We start from the raw sequence: 12,266 nt of genomic DNA, 5'->3' as shown, positions 1-12,266 counted from the left end.
AGCTACAATCGGTAAAGAATAAATGTGTTCCATAACGACTGCACAAAACAAGCTAACGTTTGTTGCTTGATAGACGCTACAACTAAAACTTCCGCATTTGTCCAGGACTCCACGCAGTACGAGCGGAAACCGAGGATAACGCGGATATGACGCAATTGACTGGCGACTCCCAGCTCCCCCCTGCTCTAACGCCCCGTTTCCTTGGTTAAAATCGCAATTTTCTCACAATTAAAAAATAGTTGGAAACATTTGGGATATTGTAAGTAATCAACTTAACAAAATATATAACACTGGCCTTGAGATTATGGGATATTTTAATGCAAAATTCTTGCATATTGTACCTTTAACATCAAAATTTTATGTAAAAATGTGTTTTTAATGTAACCTTCTCCCTTTGCACACTTTGGTCAGTTTAAGAATAATTTATGCAATTGTATATTGTTTATTTGAAAGAATCAAAGCAATTTCGTGAAAATTTACCAGTTGATGGCTGAGAGTAGGATCCCTAAAAGCTTTTTGTTTCGGTTTCAACATCTATGCACAATATTCCATGCATTTAAGTCACCAAAATGAAAATATGAGGAACTATAGGCGCTTTTCCATTACCAGTACCAGCTCAACGCGACTCGACTCGCCTCGTCTCGGCTCGCTTTTCGCTCCGTTTTCCATTGCAGATAGTACCTCCACAATAGTCCCTGGTCATCATAGCGACGCCGCAGGAAACTGCCGTGACGTAATCTTCTACGCGACACACACCGTCTGGCGGTGTGAAATGATGACGCAGTGAATAGTGACGATTCTCTCTGACCAATCAGCAGTCTGCCGTGTTTTCACGTCACATTTTAGTATCGCCTCAGCTCGCTCAGAACCTCGCCGGAGGTGATACGAAAAAAAGGTACAGGTACAACTTTTACACAGTGAAAAACCAAACAAAGGCGAGTCGAGTCGAGGCGAGCTGCTACTGTGTAGTGGAAAAGCGGCAAAAATTACTTCTGTCTTCATATTTTTGTGACAGTTGTAGTTCCACTGAGACTGAGACTCATGATACATGTGATCCTATGCCTGTGTAGGGAGCTCATTAGGTTTTGGAACAGAACAAACAGACTTCAACGGCTGTAATGAACTTACCACAGTGGGCCTGAAGGGCGGCTCCACCTGTCGTTTCTCCAGTGCGTTCCAGTCTGTGTCTCTGAAGAACGGATGCTGTCGTATATTTCCTTTCACGCCCAGCCTTTTCTCCGATTCCCGGACAAATAGCTAGAACCGGTCATAAAACCCCAGTTATAGTTTATACTCACAAATCAGAGTAAAGGGTTAATTTTTTTGTATCATTGGCTCTTACGTACCTTTACAAGAATGTCCTTTGCGTCTCTGGTTAACCAGCGTGGGTAGCATGGGTCATCAGTGCGAATCGACTGAAACAACTCTTCCTCGTCGTGTCCATGAAATGGGGATTGGCCAATCAGCATCTCATAAAGAAGTACACCAAATGACCACCAGTCTACAGAAGTCCCATATTTGTGCCCAAGCAGAATCTGTGAAACATACAACGTATAGTTCAAATACATTTGATTGATTTATTTGCTTAAATAAATTTTTTATGCAAATATTTTTTATTGTAATAAAAGTATTTTTATTTTATTTTAACATATGTGAATGGTGGTAGAGATCCTCACCTCAGGGGCGATGTAGTCTGGTGTTCCACAGAAGGTGCAGGTTCTAGCTTCTCCAATTATGTTCTCTTTACACATGCCAAAATCTGCAATCTTGATGTGACCATCAATGTCTAGTAAAATGTTATCCAGCTTAAGATCTCTGCGAAGTCACAACACGCAAATAAATCAGCGATGGCCTTTGAGGAAGTGCATTGTAATTCAATGCAAATTCATGTTCCAGATACACTTAAAGGGGTCATGACATGAGAAATCAAATTTGTCTTGATCTTCTGACATAAGAGGTCTTTGTACTATTAAAACATCCAGTAAGTTTCATAACTTGAAACGCCCTCCTCATTATTCGTTTTTTTATTCGCTTTGATACTATTTTCAAAACTCTTAGTACTAATATCACAATCATCAAAAGTGTACTTTTTTCAAACATTTCAATATGTTTTACACAAAATCACAAAGTATCCTTTCACAACACAAACTAAGTGTTTCATCTATATAAATGTTTCATTCACAGAAACTGCTTTTCATAATGGTATTTCTATTCAACTTTTGATTGGTATCTCTTCTCGGTCAGTTTAGGCTAATGCTTTTGTCTATTATTTAATCCAACTGAACTTAATGGTTAATCATCATTTGGTACATCTATAGATTTCTACAGACATTGATTTATTTTATTTTTGTAGAACTTGTTTGCAATTTCAGATATGGATAACCAAATGTAATGAATTATTTTTACATGAGTGATTTGTAGATAATAACCACTACTATGTCCAAAGTGTGTGTGTGTGCAAGAGAGAGAGACAGCGAAATTTGCCATTTGTGAAGTTAGAGCAGAATAGAGTACAAGGGAGAGGAAACATCAGCATCAAATACTGCATTTTGCATTAAGGTATGTATGCCATGTGATAGTGTAAACAGATTACCATGGTTAGAGATTGGCACATTACTGTAACTCGCCCCTATAAAGGTCAACTACAGTATAGATTCAGTCATATGGCACAGTGAGAACATTTACTGTATTGCCAGCAAACTATGTTTTATAGTTTATAGTTTAACTTCATCACATCTTTTGATAAAACACTAGATGCTATTACATTACTATAAACATTATGGATTTGATTACATAAGTTAGGTAATGCAAGTGTATTTTCTAATGTGGTAACTGTAGTCTGTATCACTGTAATTATTTTAGCAACAAGGGTGATTTGAAACATGTATCTTGCATTGTTTGCTGTTGAATGAACTGATTGTTAAAAGTACTAAATTGAAAGAAGATCATACAGTAATTAAACCAAATGTCCTCATTACATTACAATAATTAAGTGTTCGAAACAATGATAATGTGGACTGAAACTAACGAAAAAGCATGGGATCAGGTTTTGAAAGAATGACTAGCTGTTTTATCAGTTTTGATTTTCGTCAAGAGTTTCGAAAATGTACACCTTACTTGTGAAATACTTGAAATACTACAATGCATTTATTTAATCAAGCTTCAAAAATTACTATTTTCATATTGCGGGATCTGTGACGTCACAAGGGAAAACATATTTTCGTATGACTTCCTCCAGAGCAAGACATTGATGAATAGTTACACATCATCGCACCATAGCATTCAGTCAATAGCAAGTGGGCGTTGATACTGTTTCCTATGCAATGACATTAGCCAATCATAACGTGTGTGTGTGTGTTTTGTGCAAAAAAACCCATTAACATTAACAAGTGAACCTCAAGGAACATATTAAAATAATAATAATAATAATAAATAAAAAAACAAGTCATGGCCCCTTTAATGTTGACACATTTTCCAGGCTAAATAAACATAACTTACAGTATAAAATATCCATCCATCCATCCGTCTGTCTATCTATCTAGCTCATTTTATGGTATAGAGTTTCCACAGTAGTGAATACCTGTACACAATGCCTTTAGAATGTAGAAACTGCAGGCCGCATATGATCTCTGCTGCGTAGAACCTATCAGCAAAGAGAAGAGAGGAGGTGGAAGAGGGTGAAACCACAGAAAAGAAGAGTAGGCACAGAGTCTCAGCTTTTAAAATGTGTTTGTGGGGGCTGCATATGAGTCTCACGTGGACCGTGGGAGATCGAATCTGTGGCAGGTCTGAATGTGGAACATTAAGTCGCCTCCGTTTAAGTACTCCATCACGAAGAAAAGATTTTCCTTTAAAGACCAATACAGAAACAATCAGTCTAACATAACCAAATTACTTCAGTATGTGGGGGTGGCTCAATGTGTGTCATAGGAGTGGGTGGAATGTACAAAATATTATATTGTAGTATTTCAGGGCCTTTTATAATTATTATGTTTTATTTTTTATTCACAATGTTTTTATTAATTCTAAATAAAGTGAATATATTTGAAATAGAATGGCCCTTCTTCATTGCAAACCCTTGTTATTTTCTTAAAAGATTTTTTAATAACAATATTTTTAAATCCACAGAACAAAAGCATAGCAAATAACAACCAGTCTCTACCAGATGACACATTGCTATATGTCGAACTGCCCATCGCTAAGTGTGTCAGTGTGTATTACCCTGGTCTGGAAGGTGCAGTAGAGGTGTGTGAGAAAGGGGTGTTCCCAGGCCAGAGACAGCACTCTCCTCTCCACCATAGTGCATTCAACATCATCATCCATCAGAACTACATCTTTCTTCAGGGCCTTCACTGCAAAGAACTGCCCTGAGCTTTTCAGCTCGGCCAGGAAAACCTGCAAGCACACATACGCATATATGCAAGATTTATAGAAAATGCATCCAGAATGATGTTCCCAGATGCAGTTTAATAGGACACAGTCATATTCAGTGGTGACTTTTATAATAGCTGTCAATAGACATTACCAAAATAGCCACAAAATGAACTGACTTCAAGGGACATTGAGTAAGCAGTTAAGTCGAAGTACAGCAGAACTATGGTTCTATGCCAGTTGCTTAAAAAGCAGATTTAATTGTGCTTTGCAGCCTTTGACCAGTAGGTGTTATGTATCCAATTTGGAACTGGTCATACTGTAGAGGTATGTTGCTAACAATTACCAAGTTTAGTTTCAATACGGCAATGTTTTCCCAAGATTTAGCTTCATTTCCTTTTTGGTATTCAACGATTATTCATTAAAGATTTTTATTTTGTCTCAGTTTGACCCAAAGAATCAAAAAATACCTTGTATTTAGGCCAGTCGTTTCAAAAGTTAATATATGGTAGCCGTATATATAATTGAAATTTGAGAAACTCGTACCTTTCCAAAGCTTCCTTTGCCCAGCATCTTATGCAGAATGAAATTGTCTAGAGTGAATTTGTGGTGCTCTTTGCGTGGGGTGGCATACAGGGGCTCAGGCTCTTCAAGACTTGTCCTGCGACCTTTAGCTGTAGCGTCCCAAGAAATGCCTTGATGCTCTGTTGGGAGGAACGGAGAAGAGCTGGACGTCAATAGATGGAACAAGACAGCATCAATAAATCAATTGCTCTGTTCCAAAACCTGATTAGCTTCTCAGAACGGCAATGTTTTTTTGGTGTAAGGCAATCCCAGAATGCTCAGTAATGGATGAATGAATGTCAATAGATATTTTATCAAGTACTGGTCGAATTTTCACAGAAAATAATTTTGTGTAATTAAAACGTCCTATTTTATCCTGTTTTTTTTGTGTACTATGTAAATGTTGTGCTTATTAGAGTATGGCACTGTTAGCTTAGCAACATGCTAATGTCAAATTCCACTGAAATCAACTGTAATTTGAGCTTAAATTTAAATTCAGTGTCACAGGAGACCTCTCAATCAACTACCTAGTTCCTTATAAGCACAACTCCATTCTGGGAAGTTTTAGAGAAGGAATGTTATATGTTTTTATTGAAACCATTCCTCATACAGGGAATGTTTCAGTCACCTAAAACTATCGGTAGCGGACTGTCTAAGGCAGGGGTTTTCAAAGTCAAAGACTGTGGGCTTCCTGTATGACAACTACACAATGGCACTTCCCACCCCCAATTTTTCCTGATTTTCAAAAGCGATCAGTGCGCAGAGACCGCCGCACACACACGTCATCCACATTGTTCGTGCATCAATAATAACGTACTCTCTTCTCGTGTGCCTAATGTAATCGTCTTTATCTTGTTTACAGTCGTCATCCATCAAAACTTTACTAGTGACTCATTACTACAGTGACTCATTTAACCATATATTACTGTCTTTGGAAGGCTTTTTACCTACTTTTCAAAAATGTACAAATTCACCTCATTTCATATTTACATGCAATGCAGGGATTCCCCAACTTTTTTGTCAGCTGAACCTCTTTGACCTGATATATTTACTTGAAGTACCCCTGAGAGTTAGGTCAATAATAAAATCAATAATAATAACAACAATAACAATACAATTCATTTCACAGTTCTCTGATGTTGGTTAATGGTCACATGACATGCAGGTAAACAAATACAATATTTAATCTATTTTTAAAATTGTATAAAAAATTATTTTAATTAAAAAAATTTATGAATTTAATTAATAGCTTTTCATTAAACTCACGAACCCCAGTCTGGGAAACCCTGACATAATGTAATATTGAATGCACTTCATGTTTTTGATAACAAAGAATGGAATATATTTTCTTTCTCTTTGTATTTTTATATCAATATGGTACAAGATTATCCTTTTCAAATCAATGTGATAAATGAGTTACATCAAAAGTAATCTAAAAGTAGTCAAATTATATTAACTTAAATGTGTAATGTAATGGATTACATAACTACCTAGTGACTTTAAAGTCGACTTTTATGTTATTAAAGTCGAGTCGACTAGTCCCTGATGACGTCATTAATGAACAAAGATAAGCCTGAACTTTGTTACACTGCTATGGCATATGGCATATGACACATGACAGCGCTGCCCACGAGGCTATTGCTCCTTCAGCTTATTTTATTATTGTCTTTGGGTCATCATATTTCTCACAGATTTCTGCTTGTTCTAAATCAGAAACAGATAAAGTAGCACAGTAAAGATTACATTTATATTAATGCATTAGTGACTAATAGTGCAGCTGTGGGATTTATTGACTAAGAAATATATGCTAGAACTGTTCAGTTTCTAAGCTATATTTACGGTTTAAAATGATCTCGGAAACATAATGACATCTCTTGTCCAAAAACCTGCTTATTTTTCACTTTTTTAAAGTATTGTTTCCACTATAATGTATAGATCGAAATGATTAATCATTCATTTGAAACGCGCCCACACTTTAAAAACCCCTGGTCTAAGGTAATTTGATTAAATTAGTTTTTGGTTAGTAGCAAGTTCGACACTCTGTGACACTCAAGTGTGTGAGTGCACGTCGTTTTGGCATATGGTATACGTACCTTTGCGTGGCAGAGCTGGTGGAGGCGTGAGAGGAGAAATGGGTAAGTGTCCTGAAGGCTCTCTAGTGACCCCTGGCTGACTTGCGCCCACTGGACCCTCTCGACCAACAATATCACTATCCCGCGAACTCCGAGCCTGCTATGGAAAGAAGCACATTGAATTCATATCAGATTAAACAACTCACACCACATGATAATGTAGGTCATACACACCCTTCAGGCTTTGTCATGTTGTGCCCAGCACGTACTAAGTTGAGTTAGTCCAGAAACTTGCTCTAACGCACTATGGTCCCTTTGTACATAACTGTTTTAATTTGCATTGTGAACATTTTCATTAAATAAATATGGCAGACGAGTGTCAATAGATATTGGCCTGGTTTCACAGACTGGGCTTAGATTTAGCCAGGTTTATAAACATGCCTCAGAAAAAAAACATTACTGGTGTGCATCTTGAGACAAAACAATGGCACTGATATATTTTAAGATATGTCAGTGAAAGTTGCTTTCAGTTAAAACACCTCAATAAAGCATTTTAGTCTGGGACTTTTGCCTTTTGTCTGTGGAACCGGGGGATTGATTATACATTTATTGAATCCAGTACTCAAAATTGTTTTTAGAGCATGACATTGTTAGCTTAGCATCATGCTAATGCCAAACTCCATTGGAATAAACTGTGCATTACTTGAGTCTCTTGCGCTATTGCTGTACTTTGAGTGGCTTGTTAACAAAAGTGCTGCCTATGAAGATAGTAACAAACTTTAGTAATAAAGGGGGCGATAGAGCTACCTTCAAATGTTTGTGTTATTAGGTTGCTATGCTATTAACACTTGGAGTTTAACTAGCATGTTCTGTTGACAGTAGTTGACCTAAAAAATACAACTAAATGTTACAGTTACCTGCTAAAATTGCTGGATTACATTCGCTGAAATTCGCAGAACAACAGTAAATTGTGTAAAATGTAAAATGTTGTGACATCTGTTTCATTCCAAAGCATGTGTGTGCCTTCCAACCTGCTGTGTGGTCTCAATCATAGCCAGGGCCTCTGCCATTAGCTTCTGGTTGACGCCACAAAGGTTTGCTACTTTCCTCTGACATTTATGGTGAACGTTCATGCCACATTCTGCAATGAAAACACGCTTAATACATTTAAAAGTATATAAAAACATGGTCATGCATTTCACGCAGTTACTTTGCATTGCATTTACTTTGTGTTGCATCAGTGGGTTTCATCTAAATGCAACTTTTCCTTATGCAAATGCTTAAAAAAGGCCTTAGGGGTCATTCTACAAAACAGATGACATTTGCTTCCCATATTAATGTTCTCTATACAGTTTTATCTCATGCCTTTTAATTTATGCATATATATGAATTTTTCAAACTTTATTTATTTAGTAACTTAGCAACTTTATTTTTACTTAACATTTTGACTTTATTCTCTTTATTTATAGTATATTATTAAAAAGTCTTGTGCCAAGGTTGTGCATAAACTTTGCTAACATCATATCTTTACCCTTTTAAACTAATAAACTCCATAACTCCATATGTTCATAATAAAAAAATACATCCTCCTTCTGGTAAATGAACTTAAGGAACAAGCAAATGTTTGCTAAATATCAGAATTATATAATTGAAATTTGCATTAAAAATCACCTTTTAAAATCTAAAAGGCGACAGTTTCACAGAATGACCCTTAGACATTCATAGTTGACATGTGGTTGTGTAATGAATCACCTTCACATTTAAGGCCTTGCCGGGCAAGACCCCATAACAGGGTTCCACAGTGCTCACAGAAGGTCGGGCTCATGTAGTTATACACTTTAAACCTGTGAGGCATGTCAATCTTAAATCGTTCCTTATGGATCTGAAACACACACACACACACACACACACATATTTAGCATAGAACACATACTGAACATATACTGATACACAATGTCAACATGGAAAATATCCAAAACGTCATGAATTTTTCTGTGGAAAGACTATTTTATGACGTCTCCCAATAACTGAAAGAGGAAGGAGTCTGAGACAAAAAGATGATTCATTTTCTTCAATACTTATAATTATACTTTCATCTGCAGATTACTAAAGCTTTGCTGAATCTATTTTTAGCCTACAGTTGCACAAAATGTCCAAAGGTCTCTGGCTTAAAAATCAGGGCAAGATTTTCTACTACAGAGTGTAGAGTCTACTAACAAAACGAAAACGAAAACAAAACGCTTTGTGTGTTTGATGTGTTTGTATGAAAGGGAGATGAAAAACTTGTTTTTACCATAGTTTCTTTACTGTTTATTGCTGAGCCTGTGCATTTGGCGATGACTTTGTCGATACACTTTTTATGGATGGCGGCATTGCATTCTGGGAATAAAAAATGACAAGAAATGTGTAGGAGGGATCCTGACTCTGAGTCAATGGAAACTTGTTTAAGAACTGCAAAAGCAATGAGGATGTGAGAAAAAGTACTTACGTCGACACTGGTATCCCTGTTTATTCAGGCCCCTGAAGTAGCAAAAGAAAATATTTGTAATGTGTACTGTAATGTAATATACAGTGCTAAATTACACAAATAAAAATATACAAAAGATATATATATATATATATTTCCACTGTTATGTTATCAGCATATCATACACTTCATATCATACAACGACTTCACTGTAAAATAAAAGATAAATAAAATTTTTCATTGGATTTTAATATTTAGACAATATTTAGAGCGTAAATTAATTATTTTTTATTGATTGATTTAGTGATTGTGATATTTTAAAGATTTAAAACATCAAAAAGTCTTACTGTTCACAATTCCTCAGTTCACAGCATTTTAAAGTTTTCTTTATCAAAATGTTTCTTCTAAATGTTATAGCATTGCCTCGTATTATGCATAATTACATGCAACTAAACATAACCCTAACCCTATAGTAAGTACATGTAGTTAGTTAATAATACTCAAATTTATAATACTTAAATTTATAATTATACTGTAACAAGGACACCTTAAAATAAAGTGAAACCAATTTTTCTTTTATTAATTTTTTTCATTGTTTTTGCATGTTTCCATCCAATCAAATCACAATAGATAAATCCATAAAGTCTTGGCCCACATTATTTCCCCCTGAATATTCAGTTTTCACTCAAAAATGCATGAAATTATGGAAGTTGGGTTGTATGTAAAAATCTATTTAATTTCTTAGTATCAGGGTTGTTTTACTGTACATGTGGTAGTTTGAGAGTGTGTATAATACCAGACAAACTCCTTGCAGACCGAGCAGAAAGTCGGCTGAGGGAAAAAGGTGGCGGTAAACTCGTGACATTTGACCACGTGAACTTTGGCCTGTTTGATGGCTCCTCGTCTGTGGTGCAGGGCGAACATCCCTTCTCTTTCCCGTTCAGTTTCTCCATCCGCTTCACCGTGACCTGCAGCGTCTAACAAACAAGAACCCACACAAAAAAAGACCAAAAAAAGCCCCCTAGTTGAAAAACGCTGGGCTTGATCAGTGGTGGAGGAAGTACTGAATCTCAGTACTTAAGTAAAAGTACAAATAACCAGAGACATATTTACTTTAGTAAAAGTAAAAGTACCACAATGAAAACCCTACTTAAGTAAAAAGTAAAAAGTACCTGATTTTAAATGTACTTTAAGTATTAAAAGTAAAAGTACTTTCATAACAATTTATTCTCTTAATGTCTATATTCTAATAATTAGGGCTGTAACAATATGCAATATGAAACCGTTGACACTCGGATCCACGAACCTGTGTCGCGGTGTGAGTGTGAGAAGGCAGAATCGCGACACACCCCTTATTTGAAGTTAACATTATACAATACGTAGACCTGGATAAATTCTTTAAAATTGGGCAATCCCAGCGTTATGGTCGTGACAATTGCAGTAAAAACTTGAAATGTAAATTCTCAAATACCAATTGAAATTGTTTATATATCCATACTCCCTTAATAAAGAAGTCCAGACATTAGAAAAATACTAGTCTACAGACACATGCGTTTTATATTTTAATATGAGGGAAATATAAATCCGTAACGGACGTGATACAAAAAAAATCTTTAACTTTTAGGTGGCAAAATATTTTTTAGTAATTCTGTGAATTTCACTGTGCAAACCAAAAGTAATACCCACCGGGTGAAGAACATATTACAGAACATATCATATTCATTTTATTTTTTGTGTTCACATTTATGAGGAAAAAACAATGTTACGGACGTGTCAGTTCTCCGTTTCGCACGTGAGCGCTCTGAAAGCGGCACCAAAATACTGCTTTAAAACATTCACAGAGACCTCAAAAGCCCTTCTTGTGAATTTCGTTCTGTATTAATTGTATCTTAATTTTAATCAATATTTCATTCATGTTTCATGGATTTAATAAATAAGTAGGCTAAATATAGCAGAAAATAGATCAGGACACGGAGGCGCGGGCGCGTGAACTGGTTAAACTCATGAACCGAAACTCAGGTCTGTACTTGCCTCACAGACCTGAGATGTATATATATATATAGAAAACTTGAAATGTGTACTTTTAAACAGAACAATTCAAAACGAAAGAAAACAGACTGTTTTCTGCATGTAATCCGTATGAAATGTGCATTTCTCTCTGGCGCGTTCACTGCAAAGATCGCGCATCAGCATTAATTAAAATGTCTCCTTGTTATATTTTACATATTCATAATCATTACTTTTGCCGGTTCTTTGTGACAGATTTATTGGTAGCGCCACAGCTGCATGTTACATGATCGCGTCAGCACCGAAAACATGGAGATTTTTTTCAATCCCTGTTTGGCAAGGGGAAAACTGATCAGAAAATGTAACGAAAATGTAACGAAACGTTGTAGAAATGTAGTGGAGTAGAAAGTATAATAATTGCTGCAAAAAGTAACGAAGTAAAAGTCAAAAGTATGCACTATTGATTCTACTTAAGTAAAGTACAGATACGTGAAAAATGTACTTAAGTAAAGTAACGAAGTATTTTTACTTCGTTACATTCCACCACTGGGCTTGATCCATCAGTATATGAAAACATGACATATAACATCATAATATAAATAATAATTAGTGTTGGGCAACGATTAATCGAATCCAAAATAACATTTTGTGTTTACATAATAAATGTGTGTGTACTGTATATAATTATTTTGTTTATATACTGTAAATACACATCACATGCATGTATACATTTAAGGATTTTTTATTTATTTATTAAAATATTTATATATAATATAAATTATGTA

At 35.7% G+C, this 12,266-nt stretch overlaps 1 protein-coding gene across 3 annotated transcripts in view; it reads right to left on the bottom strand.

Annotated features, from left to right (window-relative positions):
- prkcq (protein kinase C, theta) overlaps nucleotides 1-12,266 on the bottom strand; it is a 28,717-nt gene that overhangs the window by 4,951 nt on the left and 11,500 nt on the right. For 2 of the 3 annotated variants that reach the window (XM_084408435.1, XM_084408436.1), the window contains exons 5-17: nucleotides 10,271-10,451; nucleotides 9,496-9,527; nucleotides 9,301-9,386; nucleotides 8,760-8,889; nucleotides 8,039-8,148; nucleotides 7,029-7,167; nucleotides 4,918-5,075; nucleotides 4,222-4,395; nucleotides 3,757-3,848; nucleotides 3,581-3,643; nucleotides 1,677-1,815; nucleotides 1,347-1,535; nucleotides 1,129-1,257 (exon numbers count right to left, since the gene is read on the bottom strand). In XM_084408435.1, the coding sequence (XP_084264561.1) occupies nucleotides 1,129-1,257; nucleotides 1,347-1,535; nucleotides 1,677-1,815; nucleotides 3,581-3,643; nucleotides 3,757-3,848; nucleotides 4,222-4,395; nucleotides 4,918-5,075; nucleotides 7,029-7,167; nucleotides 8,039-8,148; nucleotides 8,760-8,889; nucleotides 9,301-9,386; nucleotides 9,496-9,527; nucleotides 10,271-10,451 (1,622 nt within the window). The remainder of the gene's footprint in view (nucleotides 1-1,128; nucleotides 1,258-1,346; nucleotides 1,536-1,676; nucleotides 1,816-3,580; nucleotides 3,644-3,756; nucleotides 3,849-4,221; nucleotides 4,396-4,917; nucleotides 5,076-7,028; nucleotides 7,168-8,038; nucleotides 8,149-8,759; nucleotides 8,890-9,300; nucleotides 9,387-9,495; nucleotides 9,528-10,270; nucleotides 10,452-12,266) is intronic. The other variant, XM_084408437.1, reaches the window with a different exon arrangement.

The sequence above is a fragment of the Rutilus rutilus genome (assembly GCF_951802725.1).
Source record: "Rutilus rutilus genome assembly, chromosome: 4".
NCBI classification, from domain to species: Eukaryota; Metazoa; Chordata; class Actinopteri; order Cypriniformes; family Leuciscidae; genus Rutilus; species Rutilus rutilus.
The sequence above is the reverse complement of the archived record's forward strand: the minus strand, read 5'-3'. Positions and strand labels throughout refer to the sequence as shown.